This window comes from Mirounga angustirostris, unplaced genomic scaffold (genome assembly GCF_029215605.1).
Source record: "Mirounga angustirostris isolate CCGP_5_RB_7025 unplaced genomic scaffold, mMirAng1.0.hap1 SCAF_5, whole genome shotgun sequence".
Lineage (NCBI taxonomy): Eukaryota > Metazoa > Chordata > Mammalia > Carnivora > Phocidae > Mirounga > Mirounga angustirostris.
In genome coordinates, this window is record NW_026991713.1 from 97,112,566 (window position 1) to 97,134,020 (window position 21,455).

The 21,455-nt window shown below is 47.2% G+C and overlaps 1 protein-coding gene across 1 annotated transcript in view; it reads left to right on the forward strand.

Moving 5' to 3' along the window:
* The window catches only part of ANO2 (anoctamin 2), a 363,940-nt gene that overhangs the window by 137,362 nt on the left and 205,123 nt on the right, over positions 1-21,455 (forward strand). The window contains exon 10 of the mRNA XM_054507219.2: positions 222-286. Within this exon, the coding sequence (XP_054363194.1) occupies positions 222-286 (65 nt within the window). The remainder of the gene's footprint in view (positions 1-221; positions 287-21,455) is intronic.

Consider the following 21,455-nt stretch of genomic DNA (forward strand, 5'->3'; position numbering starts at 1 on the left):
ATTACGTGGGGAAGGGAAGTCAGCCTCTGTAGCCTCCCACCTTTGGAAGCCTTCCTTGTGGATGTCTTTTAAGAATTTTCCTAGAAGCTGGGCTTTGGGGATTCCGTTTTGACTTGCTAGGGTAGTTGTGGGGGATACAATTCTGACTTGCTAAGGTGAACAAAACAAAAGGTGAATGGTTGCCCCCTCCACTCCTAATCTGTTTCCCTCTTCTTTTTTAGCTGCTGTATCGAGAATGGGCACGCTATGGAGTGTTTTATAAGTTTCAACCTATCGACCTCATCAGGTAAGACGTGAGGGGCACTCTTGGGAGGACCCAAGAGCTGCAGATTCTGAAAGATACCCGTCAACCCTCTTAACCCCTGGCAATCTATTGGCCAAGCAGAGGGACCTGCTTTTCTGAGCTATGATTGTCCTGCTCTATTCTGATGCATGGGGAAGCAGCTCAGGGACAGGGAGGGGGATGGGGTCTGTGTGGGGCAGCAGATAATGTAATGGATACACCATGACTTCCGTCTTGAGGTCTTCAGCACTATGGTGCACTATACTTTCCTTGCCTGCTCTTCTGTGTGTGTGTGTGTGTGTGTGTGTGTGTGAGAGAGAGAGAGAGAGAATGCAGTTATCACTCTTATCTACTGTCCCTTCAGATTTGTCCTGGAGAAGGATGGGATGAAGCAGATCCTTAGGTTATGCAAAAGTGGCCACGGTGTTGACCAAGAGAAGGGAAGACCTGGCAAATCGCATGAGGAATAAGCTGGCTGGTCTGAGAGGGCATGTCAGCTTTTTATGGTGGGAAGGGAGAAGAGACAGGGTCTTGGAATCCCTCCCTTCAGTGCTGCCCCTCAAATGATGTCTTGGTACCTCGGGAGTTTCCCTAGCTTCTCCCGAACATTGGTGAAAGTCCTTTGAGAGAACTTACTAGAATGCTGTCGGTCTGACCAGCCTAAAGTCGGTTGTGGGCTCTAGCAGCTCAGTGGGTTCGTTGAGCCCAGCTTTTTACCCAGCTGGAATGTTGGGAGGTGACACTGTGAGGTGGGAAAGCACTGGGCTGAGAGTGGAGACCGGGCCCACCTCTATGGGCTGTGGCTTCTTTGGGCAAGCCATGTTCTCTCCATGGTCTCCAGGATCCTGGTTATCATAAATTGGGGGGAAAAAAATGGGAGACTGAACTGAGAGATCTGGGAGGAAATTTGGTAGCACAAACTCATTTGGGGACGATGGGGACTTTTGCCCCATGACTGACATAATGGCCTCACTGCCACACAGTGACTTGTGGCTCTTCAAATGAGCTAATTAATCAGCCGGCAAACACAGAGAGTGTCCCTGGCTAATTGCCCGGGGCTGGGACTGTGAGGGGGCAGCTGCCAGAAGGATTGTGTCCAGGCGGAGGAACTCTAGCTTCTTCTTGGAAGAAGAGAGCAGCCTGGGGGCCGCAGTTTGGGTAGGTTCACCGCCCACACAGAGATATGACGGCCCTCCCGGGGAACTGGGAGCTTGGTTGGACGTCTCTTGACAGCAGGTGTTTGTTCCAGCTGAAGACCGTTAACTGCAGTGCTGGGGTCACGGAGCAGGGCCGTGGGGTGCCTGTGGCTGAGGCTTCCTCACCCTGTGCCTCCCATTCCCAGGCTGCCTTGTATGGAGCATGGGCCACCTAGACTGTTCTCTGGGCCACACCAAGGCTGTTTCCTCCATGCTTGGTGGGCTTTGATCTTTCTCTCTGCATCCCAAGTGGCCTCCCACTCTGTCGCCTGTTTTCTCCAACTACTCATTCGTTTTTTTAAAAAATATGATTAAAAAATAAGAATTCTCCCTACCAGAGAGCTTTGTCTTTTCCCCAGAGACTTTAGGTGACTGGCCGCCAGCTAAGTGGGAAATGGCTCCAATGTGCACTCAGTTTTGGCCACCAAAGCAGCCTCACCTGCAGGGGAAGAATTGCCTTTGGAGCAGAGCCCCGCTCTGGGGCCTGGCGGTGCCTGAGGACACAGAGCTCAAATCTGTCTAGACGGGGCATGGTGTGCTGCAGAGTTGGAGGCTGTCCACTGCTCCTCACACATCAGATGGCTCAGGGAGCTCCCACAGCCCCCGGGCGAGGCCAGCAGCTTGGCTGGTTTGGCTGGGAGGGAGGAAGGCTGGAGCCTCAGGCTTCTCTTGGAGGTTGTGCATGTGAGGGCCCTAGGGGGCTGTTGTCTACCCAGTGGTATAAGAAACTCTCTGACCTCAAGGAGCTGCTGGAAGGAGAAAGTGACGGTCGTGGGGAGAGAGGGAAGGGCCAGAGGCATGAGGGGCAAGCAGAGTAATAGGTGGGTAAGCAAAGACAGGTAAGCAAGAGCAGGTTGCTGGAGGGTTCATGAAGAGAAGAGAGGGTGCAGGGTGTGGGGAATGGATACCCAGACTCAGCAGGTGCCACCTGAAACTCACATTACATTGCCTTCCAAATGGCCCAGCTCACTCTGATTCTGTCAAAGCCACCTCCTTCCTCCTTTCTCACTTCCCACTGCCCCCTCTGATATCAGGTCCTGTGGGTGCTTTTCAGTGCCCTTTCTCTCCAGCTGCTTCTCCATCTTTCCTGCCCCCACCTATCGGGACACACCCGGCCCGCAGAGCCCACCCCCCACCTGTGGCTGCCTGCCCTGAGCCCTCACTTGGCCCCACACTGTCAGTGCTGTTCCATTGCTACTTACTAATGTGAGCTGTACCCTCTTTGTGCCTCGCGTAGACATTGTACCCATATGTCAGTACTGAAAAAGATTGGCAGAAGCAGGGGAATCTTTTTTTTTATTATTTTTTATTTTTTTATTTTTTTTTATTCTTACGTTAATCCCCATACATTACATCATTAGTTTTAGATGTAGTGTTCCATGATTCATTGTTTGTGCATAACACCCAGTGCTCCATGCAGAATGTGCCCTCCTCAATACCCATCACCAGGCTAACCCAACCTCCCACCCCCCTCCCCTCTAGAACCCTCAGTTTGTTTTTCAGAGTCCATCGTCTCTCATGGTTCGTCTACCCCTCCGATTTCCCCCGCTTCATTCTTCCCCTCCCGCTACCTTCTTCTTCTTTTTTTTTTTCTTAACATATATGAAGCAGGGGAATCTTATATAAGTTAGAAATGATAATTTGTACAAAGCTTACAAGAGGTATTCCCACCTATTTCCTTGGACACTCACCTCCTTATTTTCAGCATGGAGCTTCTGTTCCTCCTGTGGATCCCCAGTGCTCCTCCCTTATGCCAACCATTTGGAACATTCTAAAGCATTGAGCAGTTGAGAACTCAGTGGGTGTGGGAGAACTGTTTGCATTTTGAAATCCCCAAGTCTGTCTTTCCCCTTCTATAGACCTTCAAGCCTAGACTGGCAGTTTGGGGTTTGAGGCTCCTTTCTCAGGTGTTGAAAGTGGACAGAGGGGAGGCAAGATACCCTTCCCTGCACCCCTCACCCCTGTCTCCTGCTGCTGCACCTTCACTCATGCCCAGCAGGCTGCACTGTGAGACTGCTGATGGGTGTCTCCCAGCCCAACAGGGCTCTCCAACCCTGGATCCTAGCTTTGCTCTAGAAAGCTCGGGTGGGGCCTGTAGGCCTGAGCTGACTGTAAGTGTGTGTGTGTGTGTGTGTGTGTGTGTGTGTGTGTGTGTGTGTATAAGCGTTGCCTGGAAAGTTCCCCAGGGAGGCATCCAGCAGGGACGCCACTCACAGTAGCTCTCTCTGGGAACTTGACGCCAGCAGTGCTTGTGTCTGGCAGAAACACGGCTTGTGACCAAGACAATGGCTGAAATGATGCCTTCGCTGGAAGGAAATGACTCTTCTGGTCCCTTCGGAGCCGTAAGAGGGTCCTTGCAGCCAGAAAAGTAGATTTTTGTCTGCACTGCTCTGGGTTAACTCCCCAACATCCCAGGAGGGAAACAGCCTTTATTGTCTGGGGAGCCTGGGGGTCTGGGGCCTTTTGGATTTGTACAGGTGTGATCCACTATTAGTCAGGGCCATGACCTGTCTTTTCACTAAAATTAATGTCTGCTCACAGGCTGATTTTCTTAGCTGGAAGGGTTTGATATGGATGAGACAAAGCAATAGGCTTTAAGCTGAGTCTGACTGAGCTCCTAACTATGTTGAAACTGATCTACAAAAATTTTATTTTCAGCCCTGGCCACTGCCTGCGTAGGATGGTGTGAGGAAAAGAGGGGTCCAGAAGTCTCCTAAGCTTAGCATGATGGCAGCCCATTGGCTCTGGGGAATTCACCAAGGGGATGATGCACAGGCAGCCTAGCATTCACCGTACGGAATCAGGGTTATGGTCTGGAGAGGAGTGATTAATTGGCTCTCCCTCATTCCCACCCCTCTCAGGAATGCCCACTTTGCAAGTGAGGCTTCCTAAAAATCAGGCCCTGGACACGGAACCCATCCATGTGGCAGCTCTGGGATTCTCTTAGCAATGTCCTGGCTTGAAGCCTTCAGATACGAACACTTCCACAGTGACTCGAGAGTGATTTCTACAGGGTCATACCATCTCAGGAGCCTTTGGGCCTCATCTGTGGTGAGACGCGCGGCCCTGTGCCCTGCCTTGCTACGTACACATCTCTGTCATCGTAGAATCCCAGCTCTCTCCAGCCCCGCCTGTGGGGAGCCTGACTGAAGTCCTGGCATCATGGGAGTTGCCTTTCCCTCCTCCTATGCAAGGCAGAGGTCCTTGCCCTTGCCAGGGTTCTCCAGGACAGCCACTAGAAGGCTGTGTGATTTGATTCATCCCTCTTGGTCTCTGGGCCCCACTTCTACCCTCCTGAAATGTGACCCATCCAAACCCCTCCAGAAGGAAGACAGAGGAAGCCACATTCTTTCTTAGGAGGCTTCTCGGCAGGCCAGGCTCAGGAAGGACTGGCCGCAGCTGGTTTGGGGGAGCGAATGGAGAGGAAAAAATGTTGATCAACCCGTGATTAATTATTTCCTGAGCCCTGCTGCCTCCTCCTTGATCCTTCTCTGGGATTTATAAAGGCAGTTCAGTCCAGCGCAGTAAGCATTTACTGATGCTTACAGGGAGCAGTCTCTGTGCTAGGCAGTGTGGGAGGTGTGGTGATGAACAAGGGGGAGTTTGTGCCCTGAAGATCTAGCAGTTGTATAGGGAGGTAGGCATGTGCCAGGCAGGATGATGTGAGGGCTTATAAGGATTAGAACATAAGTACAAACATAATACTGCAGAACAACAGATGAAGAGTAATTGCTATTAGCAGAATAAGGGAAGTCTTCCTGGAAGAGGTGGCACTTGAATTAGAAATGTTCCTTTCTATTAAAAAAAAAAAAAAAAAGAAATGTTCCTTTCTGAAGGGCTGAGGTTAAAGGACCTAAATGTGTCTTCATGGCCAGCCTGGGCTGCCCTGTGTATGGATTTATTGTTTAGCCGGATATTGATGGCCAGAAATCCCACTGACCCAAAGCTAGATCCTTCATGACTGTTGGCTGCGAGTGGTTAGGTAAAAAAGTTGACTTGGAAGCCTCACCTGTGTAGATTCTGTGTCAGTCTGGCCCATGCCCCTCGTTCTGCCCTGTGAGTTGGTAGAGAATCCAGGGTTGGAAGGAGGCAAGGCTAGATCCAAGGGAGGGGAGACCAAGGAGAGATGAAGTGTGGGGCTAGCAGGTCTTTGCATGGGTCCCAACATTTGAAGTATTGGATTTAGCTGGGAAACATTTTGCAGGCTGGAAAGAAATAGTACCTTGTGGGCCTGAAGAATGTTTTTCTTTTCCTTTGGGGGTGAGGGGATCACGGTAGACACAGAACAGCAGGCTGTAGCTGGTTGTGGCAAGGCCGAAACAAGGATGGTAATGTTCTGTGCTGTTGTGTTCTGGCCCGTTTTACAGATCAGGAAATAAGTCAGGCTGTTTATTAAATCTAGCTGTGATAAGGCTCTTGCTTCCCCAACTGAGTGCCACTGACCTTCAGCGCGCACCCTCCCAGGGGGAAAGCCCATGGCCTGTGGCCTACAAGGAGTTGGGACAAAGTGCTCTCCACTCTGGTCCAAGGCTGCGCCCAGAGGCCGGCTTAGTCATATGAGGGTGGCCTCTCAAGTCTCAGAACAGCCTTCCATGGATGGTGGCTCCCATTTCGGATCAAACTCTTCATCTTTCGGCTGTAGTATCAGCTATATGGTACAGACGGTGGATCCCCAACACCAGGAGGCTACACACACACGTTCCCCATGGCCGCCCAGATTTCCATGGGCAAAACTGGGGAAGGAGCAGGCTGTTTGGCTCACAGCTCATTGCCTCCTTGACTCTCTTATGTCCAACTTCCCAGGGAGGAAGAGAGGCTGCTATTATTCTAAAAATATATGGCAAGCTATATATTCCATGTCCCTTTGGGCCCTCGTGAGCAATAAACTCCCAATTACCCGGAACTGCTGGGATCGAACTATGGCGGCCCAGAGATGGAATGTGTTTCTCGGTCGGTCGCCTCAGGGCCTGGGCCTGGAATGAAGGGATGGAGACCTGCTCTCACAGCATGTTCGTCTAGCAAATGCCCAGCTTCTGCTGCATTTTTCTCGTAGTAGAGAGCACCTTGCCTCAGGGGAAGCTTGTTTCTCTGCTGGACATTTCTAGCCATGAGGTCAAGGAGCCAGAGCAGGAACTTTACCTATTTCCCGCCTTTTGATTCCAGGTCAGCTCCCTGAAGCTCAGTCCTTTAAATAATGGAAGAAAGCTCTTGTGTCCCTAACAGTTCTCCTATACCTGAGCTTTTTTTTTTTTTTTCTTCTACATAATCCACTCCCGGGCCTTTCTGCTTGTCCTCATGTGACATGGGCTCTTCATCCTCACAAGGCTTCTCTTTAGGACTCACTGGCCTGGGGAGCTCAGAGCGGGGTCCCTCTGCACACCTCATCTCGGATAGTTGAACCAACACATTTTGCATTGACCATGTGTCAGACACGGGTGCTGGGCATATGGAGATAAATTAAGCATGGCCCCATTCTGAAGGAGCTTAAGTTCAGAGTCAAATCTCTAAACCTGTAGATGACCACGAGGCTTTTCTGGGAAATGAAGGGACAAACTGATGGAAGAACTTACAAAAAGTAACTGTGAGGCTATAAAAAACAGCATATGGAAAAGATCATGAGGGGAAATTGACCCCCAAACTAGTCATCTATGGTGATGGGCTCAGGGGAATCGGCTATGCCTCAGGCAAAGATTATTGGTGGTGACCGTAACTGTTTCTAGAAACATCCATGTGATGTGTTATGACACCCACAGACCTTGGAAATTGCCAGGAAGCATTTTAGGATCACATCACTTACAAATCATGGCAGAGCCTCACGTGTGTTTAACTCAGGTCATCACACCTAAAGAAAAAACTCCCAGCCAGGCTGGAAAAGTAATGTGATCAAAGATTTGGAGAGGATGCGTCTGAAGACAGACTTAAACAAATAAGAGCTCCCTCTCCAGGAAGAAAACGGAGAAGGAATAAGGTTGCCATTATGAAGTTAGAGGATGGATAGAGAGTGCACGTGTTTAAGTCCTGAGGTACGGGCTTAGGGACATTCCTGTAGGCTAGGAGCAGTGGGTTAAGAATGAAAAGAACTCAGTTTTAGTTCCAGCTTTGTTTCCAGTTGATGTAATGTCTGGACAAGCTGTTCTCTTCCGAACCTCAGTTTCCTTGGCTATGAAAGAGGGACTATAACACCTGTTCCACGTGGCCCACGATATTATTTTGTGGACTGTGATAAAGTATTGCACAAATACTGCGGTGATGGACATAGGTTTGGTTAAGTAAAGGTATTATTTATCTGTTCCCTAGAGGAAAACAGTAATATTCTCTAAGCCAGCAGGATTTAACAGAGTTCTTCAGCTCACGAGTTTTGACAAATACTGTATAATCATAAGACTATTTTTTTTATTGGAAATCAATGCATCATAACTGTGCACTTTGTGTGTGTGAACTCTGTGTCTCCCAGTGACCCTGCTAAGTGGGTATTTTTGCCTGCATTTTACAGATGAGGATACTGAGCTCAGTGACATAAGGAGCTTCCCCAAGCCACCGAGCCAGTCCATCCAGGATCAAACCAGGCCTGCCCGATTCCAGAAACGATGTTTTTTCCCTTGTAACATGGGGCTGAAGGTGACACAGTGCTTCATCCAGCTGGATGTCAAGGGAGCTGGATTTCCAGCTCCCTGGTATTAATCTCTGAGGGAAAACTGGTGTGGCTACTGGTGAGTGGAGCTCACTGGCCATAGTCAACCCATGCTTCACAATGGCGTCGTCGCTAGGAGCATTCCCCTGTGCGTAGCAGGAATGATGGGCCCCTCTCAGCTTGTTGAGCTGGATAGGATCGTTTGTGCCTCTGTTAAGCAGAGAACGCCATGTTTTTGATTTCTCAATTCTATTTTTTATAGTCTTTTTGTTCTGACTTCTTCATGTTGTCAGGTTGTCAGCTATCACTTCTTGCTTTTGGTAACTGATTGGTTCCCTGCATGTCACCACTGTGCGGCTGGGTCTCAGTTGCAGCTTTTGCAACCAGACACCCCAGCAGGTTGGCACCATGCACCAGGTGAGACGCTTCCGCGGCCCGTCCCGGAGTCTGGCTCCTGTTCAGTGTGGGATTTTGTGGAGGGCCTGCCTTTGTCGTGGGAATGTCTTCTTTTGGTTTCCCAGTGAGAGTGAAATGGTGTTTCTGAAGCTCAGGGGGCCTCAGAGATGGAACCAGAGTAAGTATGACACCGTCAGGTCCCAAGAAACCCAGACTCGCAGAGAATTTTCTTAAAACAGAACTCAGAGTCTGTTAACAACATGAGAATGGGTCTTTATATCAAGTGTTTACTGGATGAAGAGCTTTGTCCTGGAGTTGGTGTCAAAGCTAAAAGAAGGGGGTGGGGGAGCAGGAAGCTCGAAGTGTCATGGTGGGACATAAGGTGCTCACAGTAGAACGCTGCTGATGGAGGTCACAAGCTGTAAGGAGTGCCCGGGGGGGGGGGCTGACACACACAGCTATATGTGGATGTGCTAGGCCCAGGTGGTAGAAGGTTTCGAAGGGGTAGTAACTGGATTTAGTATGGTTTGTGAGAGAAGGGACAACTTATGGGACAGGTGAGTTTGGCGTAGAAAGCAGAGATTTGAAGGAGAAAAGAAATATGGTTGGGAGATTTATAGGACTCGGATGAAGGCATTCCTGGTCAAGAGAGGCTGACTGGGAGAGACTCAAGAATGGCTGGGGCTGAGGAAGGGCTGAGAAGAAAGTACAGGGCTACGGGCAGTGGTTGGAGATATCTGAGATAGTGAGGGAAGAGAGCCCAGACAAAGGGATCACAACAGGGGAGGACCAACTGTTAGGTGGTTTCTCTGGAATTTAGGCAGGTGGCAAAACAGCTTACAATGGCTTGGGGACCTGTGTGTTCCGAGCTGTGAGGCGAGAGCAGTTTCTCACCTACTCTTCTGGCAAACTTTGGGCAAGTCACTCAGCCCCTTTGGACCTGGTGCTCTCTCTCTCTCCCTGACAGAGAGAGGAGAATCTGTTCTCCTCCACAAAACCTCTAGGCTGGCTGTGGCAGGTGTAAGCCTGTCTGTGGGAGTTAAGGACTTCAGGTAGATCTGAGGGACTGATCTTGCCCTAGAAAGAGGGAGGGGACTAGCATATGGATAAGTTACCATGGACACAACCCAACTGTTTGATCCCGGGAGCCATGGTCTCACCACGTGGCTCTGGAACCCTTGAGCTCCTAGTCCCTGCTAATGATATTCTGTCGAGTGATGTTCTCCACCCACACCACATGGGTATGTAACCAACATAAACAGAAAATGTCTTAACACATTGAATAACATTGGCGGATCACACGTTACAACAACAACCACAAGATAGCTAAATTTAATTAGCCCGGCACACCCATGCTTTTCGCAGAGGGACATGCCTCTGTTTTAGAAACGGAAAACCACAGCATTTTGTGGGTCTGGAAGTCACAGACATAAGCAAGAAACAAAAACAAAACAAAACAAAACAAAAAGCTTCAAGATCCCTGCCTGGGAGATTGCTGTCCTCCAGTACCTTTGGGATTATCTCAAGGTATTCGGAGATACGGATAGTTGGCTAATTGCCAAGGATGGCTGTCTGCCCCTGGCACAGTGGTTGACTCAGGCTGTGGAAGATGTGGCACTTAGCCTGGGTCACCCAGTCCATTGAAGGGACTCAGGAGAATCCTCCTTGAAGGCACAGGCCTCAGGGCTGTTGGCTCGGCCTCGTTGGTTTCTTTCATAGAATCCATATTCAACTGAACACAAGAGAGACAGAGGGGATTGGAGGACTGGGATTTTCAGCTTTTTATTTGTGCATTTTAGTCTGGATGAGGGTAAGGACAATGGCTGGTTCCCAGCTGTTATCAGTAACAAGATGGCAGTATTTCTTTAGGTTGATATTCTGTCTACTCCTCAACCTTTAGTCAGGAAGGTAAGCTGCTCAGTGGAGAGAAGAACCATACCAAGAGTGTCTCTTTGCCCCACTCACAGGCACTCTGCCCCCTGGAGGTCCCACATGATGAACCTGATGTAGATTCCTCTTGCTGGGGTTCCTTTTCTTTCATTTTGGTCATTCTCCATGCTTACTCCATGGTCTGTTGCCCCTTTTTTTCAGATCCTGTGAGATCATATCTCCCTTTGGAATATTAGCCCTTCTCTGAAGGCTTAACATCTTTCTGTCTAATCCTGTGAGACCGTATCTCCCTTTGGCTATATTAACCCTTCTCTGAAGGTTTAACATCTAACCATGGAGTTGGGAAGAAGACTCCATGTTTTGGGAGAGAGATTTAAGAGACCATGTAATTCAGTTCAGTTTTACCCAGAATATTCATTGAGCACCTTCTCTGTGCCAGGCACTGTTTTGGGCACTGGAGTTAAAGTGATAAAAAGATAGATATGGACTGACTTTGGGTGACCAGATAATTTATCATCTAACCTGGGACACTTTTGAATGTGAAGGTGAACGCTATTAATAGTTATGCTGAGTGTACTAGTCAGCTATTGTCACAAGAATGTTGCATAACAAACTACCCCGAAGTCAGTAGCTTACAACAGCACAGTCATTTATTTGTCTTGCTCATGTGTCTGTAGGTTGAGTGGAAAAGCTCTTTTTGGTCTGAGCGTTGTCTGGGCTTGGCTTGGCTCCAGGCTCCAGACTGCGTTCAGGTCTTCTCCTTAGATCAGAAGCTACCTGGGGCACATTCCAGTCATAGTGAATAACAAGAGCACAAGCAAAGCAATGGAAACAAACAGTACCTCTTATGATATCGCTGACATCATGTTCACTAGCGTTCCATTGGCCAAAGAAGTCACATGGCCAAGCACAAATCCATGTTGCTGGGAAGTATACTCTTACATAAGGAAAGAGAAGTTCGTATTTGCTGAATGCCAATCTAACCTACCACACTGAGACAACAAGTGTAAACCAGGACTGTCCCAGGAATATCTGGACCTGTGGTCCATGCTAGTTTGATCTCATGGAGCTTGTGATCTACCAGGGAACACAGATAATGCATAGTTAATTTTAAGTGTGACGTGGTATATAGTAGAGGAGCATGGACTATAATGGGAATAAAAACATAGGATAATCCAATGTAGTTGGGGAAGGACTCCCTAAGGAGGTTACTTTGAACTCAGATTTGATACATGAGTGAAACCAAAGATAAGCCAGACAAAGGTGAGTGGACTAATGACAGTGGCTAATATTACTTGGTGCTTCCTGTGTGGTAGGCACTGCTTAAGCTCTTTGCATTTGCTAGCTTACAACATCTTTTGAGATAGATACTACTATAGTCATTTTACAGATGAGATACTGAAACACAAAGAGATTGTCAAGTGACCCAGGTTCACAGCTAGTAAGGAAGTGGTAAGATTTGGACTTGTAAGTCTGGCTCCAGAGTCGGTTCTCTTCACCACTGTGTATACTGCCCCACTGTTGGGAGAGGGTGCCTGGGGTGCCGGGGCATTAGATCTGCAGTGAGGGCAGTGACAGGGGACCAGGCTGGGATGAAGCAGGTATCAGGGCCTAGAGGATCCTGTAGGCTGGTTGAGGGTTTTGGACTTTATCCTGAAGGAAAGAGTACATCCTTGAAGGGCTTGGCTTGTGTGGCTGCACTGACATGATCTGGTTGGCTTTCACTTTTAAAGGACTTGAACTTCTTCCTTGTGGGGCACTAGGAAGGGATTGCTTCTTTTGTGCCAGACAGGATGGAGGGGCGGGGGTGGGGGAGGGGATATCTGGGGAGAAGAGCGGCTTCTGCTCCTGGATATCTTCTGTCCTCCCAAGAGAACATGATGGATGTTCTGGGTGGTATGATGCTGAGCACAGTCTTTTTTCTGTTCTCTCCCTCCACATCGTAACTAACCCATAGATTTCACTAGGTTGTAATGTCCCTGTGCCCCAGTGGCAGATGTCTCAGTAGGCATGGTGATGACGGTTACTAACAGCAGCAGCCACCACGCTCACCATGCACCCGTTTCACCATGCCCTTTGTATGCATGATCTGCTTGAATCTTCACGGTAACCCTGTGAAGTTGGAACGATCATCGTCCCCATTGTAAAGAACAGGACATTGCAACACAGAGTGGTTAAGTCACTTACTCCAGATCTCAAGCAGTACAACTTTAGAGCCCATTATTAACTGTTTTGCTGCACTCTGAGGGAGGAAGATGTTGGTGAGACACAGGGGCTGCTTCCTGAAAGGGGCCTTGAGGTGATGGTGGGGGATAGTGGACCAATGTGGTCAGATGTTAGATGGGATAATGAAGGGACTCTAGGATCTTTTAGAATAAAACAATTCTTGTTCCTTAAGGTGCTATTGCTGAAGATCATGGGGACTTAGGAATTTCAGATTTAAGGGGGTCCTTGAAAGCCATCCCCTCACTTTATAAAAAATGAACCAAAATCCTCTAATAGATTTAATAGGGCAGAGGGACAGAGGTATCATGTCAGAGGCCTTTTAGCTAAGGGATCTATGCTGCTGTAACCTGCTGACATTTAATACAGACAGTGGTGAGCTGTGAGGTGGAAGGGTGTGTGGGGTTAGGGATGGTGGATGATGCTCCAGGTTGACTTACCTGCCGCCTTCTCACCTAACGGTAGGGCGGTTGGGCCAGGTGATCTATAGCATCTCCCCCAGTGCCAGCTTTCCAATCTCAAGCCTGAAGCTGGTCTGGGGGCAGGACCCCAGGTCTCACAAGGAGGCAGGTTGAAGTAGGGATTGGAGCCTGGGAGTCTGGATCCCAGTTCTAAACTCCATCCTTCGGCCTCACCACCACCCAGGGCACCCCTGCCACTGCACCCCTGCATTTCTCTCTTCCTCTCCCCTTTTCTAAACACCCCCATCTCTGTTTTCTTTTGCTCCTCTAGCTTTGATCACATCTGGAGCATTTTGTGGAGATGATGAGTGTGTGTTTTCCTGTTGGGACACATGGTGTATATCAGAGATGCTTAAGAAGCTTGGACGAGTGGAAAAAGCTGTGTGGCATATCAGGGGCTGCTGGCCTGGAGAGTGGATGGCAGCTGCATGGCAGGAGACCTGGCACGGAGGCTGGCTGACTCTCTGGGAAAGCCCAGAGGCCCAGCCTGGGGACTTCTGCTCCAAATGGCTTTGGGTTGTTCTAGTGGGGTTGGTGCATGGGAATTGTGTGCGTGTGTGTGCACATGTGTGAGTGTGAAGTGGAGTGGAAGGCCCTCTGCCTTGTGGCCATGGGACGCCACCCTTCAGGGCTTTGCTCTCCATGGTAACTGGGGCTCTGATCTGCCTGTGTGCACATCGAATAACATAACCAATGGTGTGTTTTCTATAGGGAGATGATGAGTGATGAATGTGACATGGGGTAGAGAGGCAGAGCAGTACTCTGTGAAAGGTGACAGTAATCTCCAGTGAGCCACAGGCAGGACCAGTGAGCGGTGAGGATAGATGAGATGCAAAGTGGACTCCCTGTGGTGAAGGAGTGGGAACATGCCCAGTCCCCTGACCAGGATTCTCTTTGCTGTCCATTATCCCCTCCCTCGGTGTTGGCCTTTAATCCTCAGATGTCTAGGCATGGGCAGGAGGCAGTTGACATGTTTATGTAGGTGAAGATATTTTCAGGAAGTATCTTCAAGAATGGCGGTGGTAGAAGCTGACAGATTCTGTGGGAGTGATTTTGAAGGACCCAAGTCACCCTTGCTCTACTTTTCTTTCTTCTTTTCCTGGGTGGTGAAAAGGGGTGGGTGTGCCTGGCCAACTCTGTCTACCATTTATTTGGAGCCTGACTTCTGGGCACGGGGTTTCAGGGCCCAGCACAGCTCTCCTGAGTCCTTACCACTCCCTCCCAGGGCTTGAGTTAGTGATCTTCAGCTTTAGCGGGTATTGCCCTATAAACCTCTCTGGTCCCCCCTTGAACTTTCTCCTTCTCCCTCCTCCAATAACCATCAGGCTTTATTCTTTCTTCTTCCACCTACTTTCCTTACCAGTCCATCCCAGCTGTTCTGTACCCATTCACCCCTAGTGTCATCTTCCAGACTTGAGGACGAGTCACCCCCCATCTTGGCCTGCCGGAGGTGATTTTGGAAAGTGATAGAAGGTATGCACAGGCTCAGGGTTTGGGTGATGCTGGGGAATGCCACACAGAGTTCAGCCTAGAAGTTTACTTATGCTCTTTCAACTCTTAACAGAGACCAGTCCTTTCTATCCATGGCTCAAATTAAATTGCAGATGCCCCGAACTCAGGGTTAGGAATGTAAACAACTAGTGGGTTGTCGACTTCAAGCAGTGAGCAAACTCGGCAGGAGAGAGGCCTGGAGAGGGCTGGCTGGGGATGGATTTTCCAACTGATATTTTTCCAGAGGCTTCCCTGACTTCTTAGATTCCAGGCACCAGAGCACCTCTCTTGGGCAGCACATCTGGGAGTGTGGCTCCTGCTTGGTTGTGAGGCAGTTGTGAATGGAGAGGGGAGAGGTTTCTTCCATTTAACTTGTCTTGCTCAGGGAGAGGATTTAGACAGAGGGTGGAGAATTGAGTGAATGGCCTGCAGAGTCACACTGGGATGTCAGACATTTAGATTACAGCTGTGACACAGAGTCCCAAGAACCTGAGTCTGAGCTCAGGATGCTGTGACAAGGGCTGAGCTTATAGGCCTGGCCCCTTCTGTGGGGGAGGTAGGCAGCTGACCCATGTGTAGGGACTTGCTCATCATTGATTCCCTCATCATTCAAAACACTCCATGTTTCTAACACCTATACTCTGGCAGGAACTGTCTGGGTGGTGGTAATGAAAAATCCTGGCCTTTGAGGAGCTTATAGTCAACTTGGTGAAAAGGTGAGTCAGCTAATACCTAAGGATGCGTGATGAATGCTCAGACAGAATATGTGCAGTGGGATTCGGAGGGCTCCTGAATCAGAGGAGGCCTGGAAGATGCGTGACTCAGCTGAGTTCGGCATCATGATTTAAGATGGATGGTGAGGAGGGGGATGGGCATTCCAGGCAGGGAGGACAGCATGAACTAAGGCATGCAGTGATGAAAAATCATAGCTGTTCAGGGGTTTACAGGGAGCTGCGTGTGGCTGGAATGAAGAGTATACGTGTGGTGGGGAGGGATGTCAGGCAGGAAAGGTAAGCAGGCATCAGATCATAAAGCCAGCATGGAATACTTAGCCCAAGTGATGTGGAAGGATCTTGAATAGGAAGCTGGTAAGATCAGAATGAAGAATGTTATTTGAAGGATAAAGTTCCCCTAACTACTTTTCTTGGAAGTCTGTCTGTCACAGCCAGGGCAATGCCAGGCTTTGTGGAAATGGAGTCTCTGGCGGGAGAGAGGGTAGGTGCCAGGGTGGGAGAAAGGGCAAAACTTCTTGGAGAGGGATACCTCACAGGAGTAACTGGAAGCTTGGGAAAGACAGCTCAGCATCCCAAGGCCACGCAGCTAATTCACAACAGAGCTGGGGCTGCTGAGTGGAAGCCAGATGAGGATAGTGACCCCATAGTCTTGCTCTTTGGTGGCCCTAGCTTCTCCATTTCCAGCATTACCTGCTACCTGTGGAAATGAGCTGCAGGACTATTCATGGGAACATTTATACAAAACCCACATGCAGATTACAAATTTACCATCACCCTGGAGTTTTGCCAAGACACTTTCTAAGAGCTGTTTTACTTGTGCTTCCTTTCCTCTGTTCTCTGTTCTTCTGGGAGTAGAGGTTATGAAGAGCAGAGGTAGCACTGGTTGGCCAGCATCAGTCAAGGGGGTTGTGTCATGCCTAGTCACTAGGCTCTGCGTCCTTGAGGATGGGAGGCATACTTACCAGATTTTCCATTGGCACACATCTGGAAAAAGTAGTTCCCTAGAAAGATAACAGAGTCAAGATTCAAAATGTCCTTTGCAAGAAGAACCCTGATCCCAAACCAACAAGGTGAAATCTACTAGTGATAAATGTAAAGTCAGGATGTAAATACAGTGCAGGACACAAAAACCTGATGTAGCAGGCATTGGTGTGAGCGAGATGGGTGGTGGTGGTGAGTTGACCAGCTAAACATGAGCTCTCAGTTTGTTTTCAAACATGAACTTGTCTTAACTGAACTAATGAACTCATGGGGTATGGCTGGGGAATAATTATGGTGTCACTGACCTTGAGCTGTCCGTCCTCCATAGAAGCTGGTGCTCAAATCTGGGCATTCCATTTTAAGAAGTATATGGCATTAGGGGTGCCTGGGTGGCTCAGTCGTTAAGCGTCTGCCTTCAGCTCGGGTCATGATCCCAGGGTCCTGGGATCGAGCCCTGCATCGGGCTCCCTGCTCCGCGGGAAGTCTGCTTCTCTCTCTCCCACTCTTGCTTGTGTTCCCTCTCTCGCTGTCTCTCTTTCTGTCAAATTAAAAAAAAAAAAGTATATGGCATTAAAGAAGAGTCACAGGTGTTGCAAATTGGTGGCCCTGGGGAAGATTTCAGCCAGGAGACATTTCAAAATATTCGGTTCAAAAGATGTTTTAAAAACATTACATGTGAGGGGTGCCTGGGTGGCTCAGTCGTTAAGTGTCTGCCTTTGGCTCAGGTCATGATCCCAGGGTCCTGGGATGGAGCCCCACATCGGGCTCCCTGCTCTGTGGGGAGTCGGCTTCTCCCTCTCCCACTCCCCCTGCTTGTGTTCCCTCTCTCGCTGTCTTTCTCTCTTTCAAATAAATAAAATCTTAAAAAAAATTACATGTGAATATTTTCAGTCGGAACCTATGTTTTCTGGTTCTCCACCCCTCCCAGCATTCCCTACTGTCTTATATCCAGCAGCTCACATTTCTGCTATGTGCCTTCATCCTATCCATTTAAAGTGTGACCCTTGAATTAAAGCAGAGATACCCAATTCTAGCAGCACACCAGAATCATCTGAGAAACATTTTGAGCACAGATTCCGTACTTCCACATCTGGCCATGATGGACTACCTGCTCTAGGACTAGCTTTTCTGCCATAAACTACTATAAACCTAGTTAAAATTTATGTCATAACTGTTTCCAGACATCAGACAGCAGGCAGGTAATCCCTGAAAGAACGAGGTTAGCCCTATTGTTGCTCTGAACAAGTACAAAATAAAATAGCAAGATGGCATACTTTAATCCAAGCATGTTGGTAATTATATCAAATATAAATGGCCTAAACATCGAAGTTAGGAGGTAGAGATAGTGAGATTGGATAAAAAAAAAGCAATATGTAACTACTACATGGTGCCTACTACAAACATACTTCAAATATAAAGGCACAGATAGGTTTAAAGTACAAGGATGAAAAGAGACATGGCAAATAAACACTAACCAAAGGGAAGCTGGAGTGGCTACATCCATTATCAGACAAAATAGACATTAGAGTAAGGAATATTATCAGAGATATGGATAATATTTATATTGATAAAGGAGCCAACTCCTTAAGAAGATGCAACAATCCTATTTATGAATGTGTGTACCTGACAAAACACATGGAACACAGATGAATAAAACAGAAAGGGGAAATAGACAAAGCCACAACGATATCTGGGGATTTCAACTCTCTCAGTAGTTGACAGAACAAGTAGCCAATCCATTAAGGATATAGCAGATTTTTGAATTTAATTTAATTTTTTTATTATGTTATATTAATCACAATACATCATTAGTTTTTATTATTATGTTATGTTAATCACCATACATTACATCATTAGTTTTTGATGTAGTGTTTCATGATTCATTGTTTGTGTATAACACCCAGTGCTCCACGCAGTACATGCCCTCTTTAATACCTATCACCAGGCTAAGCCATTCCCCCAACCCCCTCCCCTCTAGAACCCTCAGTTTGTTTCTCAGAGTCTGTAGTCTTTTATGGTTCATCTCCCCCTCCGATTCTCCTCCCTTCATTTTTCCCTTCCTGCTATCTTCTTCTTCTTCTTTTTTTTTTTTTAACATATAATGTATTATTTGTTTCAGAGATACAGGTCTGTGATTCAACAGTCTTACACAACAGGATATAGTAGATTTGAACAACATTGTGAATGCAATGATCCTAATTGATATTCCTAGAACATTGCACTCAAACTGCAGCAAACACATTCTTACATTCTTTTCATGTGCACATGGGCCACTTACTTAGCTAGACCATATTCTAGCCCCTAAAACAAGTTGCTATGATTTTTAGGAATTGAGATCATATGGCATATATCCTCAGACCGCAGTGGCATTAAGGTAGAGATCATTAACAAAAAGGCCCTCATGCCTCTGCCCCTGTGTTTATGTAGGACCACACCTCATTCACCTGTTGCACTCTGACCTAGGCCAGTTCGGCCATGCACCATTCTTTTCAATAGCCTCTGAGGTTGTAGTAAGTGACATTTATTAACAAGTGTGAAAAATAATAGTTCATACGACATGTTCAAAATGTCCCAACTCATTGTACTTTTGTATTCTCTGACCATCTCCATGTATGAAATATTCACTCCAGGCAAAACCCTCAATTCCAGAGGCAGAATTTTGTCACCTTTTTAAACAGTGTCAGGGAAATAGAATCCAGAGACTCAGACATGGGGCCATTTTGGGGTTTAGCCTGAGGCTTCATCCCTAGGACAAGGGGTACAGGCCTCCTTGGATATTTATAAGCAAGGATATGAGTATGTCTGAAATAGGTCGAGCTGGTCCACGTTATTTAAACACCTCTAATTTCATCAAACGAGAGCCCTATTCTAGCATTCGTTATGCTAGTCAATTATTTTCACCCATGAAAATCCATTTCTGACACTCTATGCTAATTAACCAGGCTGTGCTTGTCGACAGAGATAAGCCAGGCAGAGATGCCACCTGGGAGCCTGGGCTTTCTGAATAGAGTGCCAGCTGAACACCTGGGCTGTCTTGGCTGGCACCTACATCAGAGGTTCAGTCAAGTAAGATGCATCCTCTCACACTTTATATGATGACGTATCTTGAAGTAAATTCTATACATTGTAACATTTTCCTAGACGGTCTCCCCTTCTTTTAAAGATGTCCAGGAAAACACGCCCATTCCCCTTCCCTTGCAAGCTATTCCAGGACCTCACGAAGTGATCAAGGTTTCCTTTCCCCCTTCCAGAACCGCTTCCAGGAACATCTTTATGCTTGTTTTTGGAGCCTCCCTCAAAATGTGGACAGCCCTTACTGCCTGCCCTGCCTTGTAACTTTGATTTAAGACTCGTAATTCCTGAGGGCAGAGAGCAGCATTGGCTGAGTTTCCCTGCTAGCGTGTTTACAAGTGAACAGTCACATAAATGGCTATTAACTTTCTGTCTGTGGTTGTACTAATTGTTTTATGCTCAAATAATTACTTACAGCGATCACTTTGTTCACTTGTAGTGTCTCCTGAAATCAAAGGAAAGGCTGCACATGTTGAGAAACAAAAGGTGTTGCTGGGCATTTCTCTATTTTCTTCTTCCGTGATGGCTTGTGGAGCCCAAGAAATCAGACATTGCTACTTAGACACCAGGTCCTGGGCTAAGTGATGCCTGGGAAATGAGAAATTGGTTTTATTTATTTTTTACTTTTGATTTTGAAGTAATTTCAAACTTTCAGGAAAACTGCAAAATACAAAGGACTCCCTTATTGTCGGGACTGAGATTCCTTGGTTGTTCACATTTTGCTGCATATGCTCTGTCATTCCCCTCCTTCTCTTTCTCTCTCGCATGCTCGCTCTCCACATACATGAATATATTATGGTTATTGAACCATTTAGGAGAATGTGGCAGATATCGTGCCTCTTTATCCCTGAATACCTGAGTGTGTGTTTTCCAAAAACAAGGATTTTTTCTCACAGTGTAATTTTCAAAACCAGGAAATTTAACACTGCTGTTATATTATTATCTGTTCGAGAATCCATATTGGAAATTCAGTGGTCCCAATAATATCTTCTGTTACAGTTTAGGGTTGGTATACCTCTTTAGTCTCTTTTAATTTGTAATCCTTTCTTAGTCTTTCATGACTTTGATGTTTTTGAAGAATAAAGGATCATTTTGTTGAAGGTCTCTCAGTTTGGGTTAGTCTGATGTTTCCTCATGACTGGATCCAGATTATATGGTTTTATAGTAGGAATCCTACATAAGTGATGTATGTCCTTTTCAATATATCACAACAGGAGGCTTACGCTGTGTGTCCCTTTTATGGCGATGTTAGCTTTGATCACTGGATTATGGTGTTGTCTGCCAGATTCCTCCACTGTGTGGTTGCTGGTTTTCCTCTGTAATTAATAAGAAATTTGTGAGGACAGTCTTTGAGACCCTGTGAATGTCCTGCTCCTCATCAGATTTTTACCCATTACTTTCAGCAAGCTGGAATTGTTTTTCAGTTACTTTACATCTTGGGACAGTATTTTGAAGGAGAAAGTGTAGAGACACTCCTTATTAAAGGCTCTGCTTAGTGTGAGATCATCCTCTGTTCCTATTCCCTAACACCATATAGTATTTCCTGAGGAAAGTAGACTTCTAGATTATTTAAATTGAGAATAGAGAAGGGAGATTAATTTACTTTTTTTTTTTAAAGATTTTATTTATTTGATAGAAACAGCGAGAGAGGGAACACAAGCAGGGGGAGTGAGAGAGGGAGAAGCAGGCTTCCCGCTGAGCAGGGAGCCCCATGTGGGGCTCGATCCCAGGACCCTGAGATCATGACCTGAGCCGAAGGCAGATGCTTAATGACTGAGCCACCCAGGCGCCCCGAGATTAATTTACTTTTAAATGCCTGTGTGTGTTGGTATGTGTATTTGGGGAGAGGAGAGTGATCAAAAATGGGGAAATGGCAGAAGGAAGCTTGGTTTGAGATAAAGGAGTAAGCAAAATACTGTTTAGTGAGTTCTTGATTCGATAATGTCAATGCACAGTAAGTTTCTGTAGTTGATCAGGTGAGCAAACCAGTCAGGTTTCCCATTTTAGATACAGAATCCTGGATCTAGGAGGGTTCTCCAGAGGTCATCTGATCCAACTCTCTGCCTCTGGCAGGAATCACTGGAAATATTGGATGGG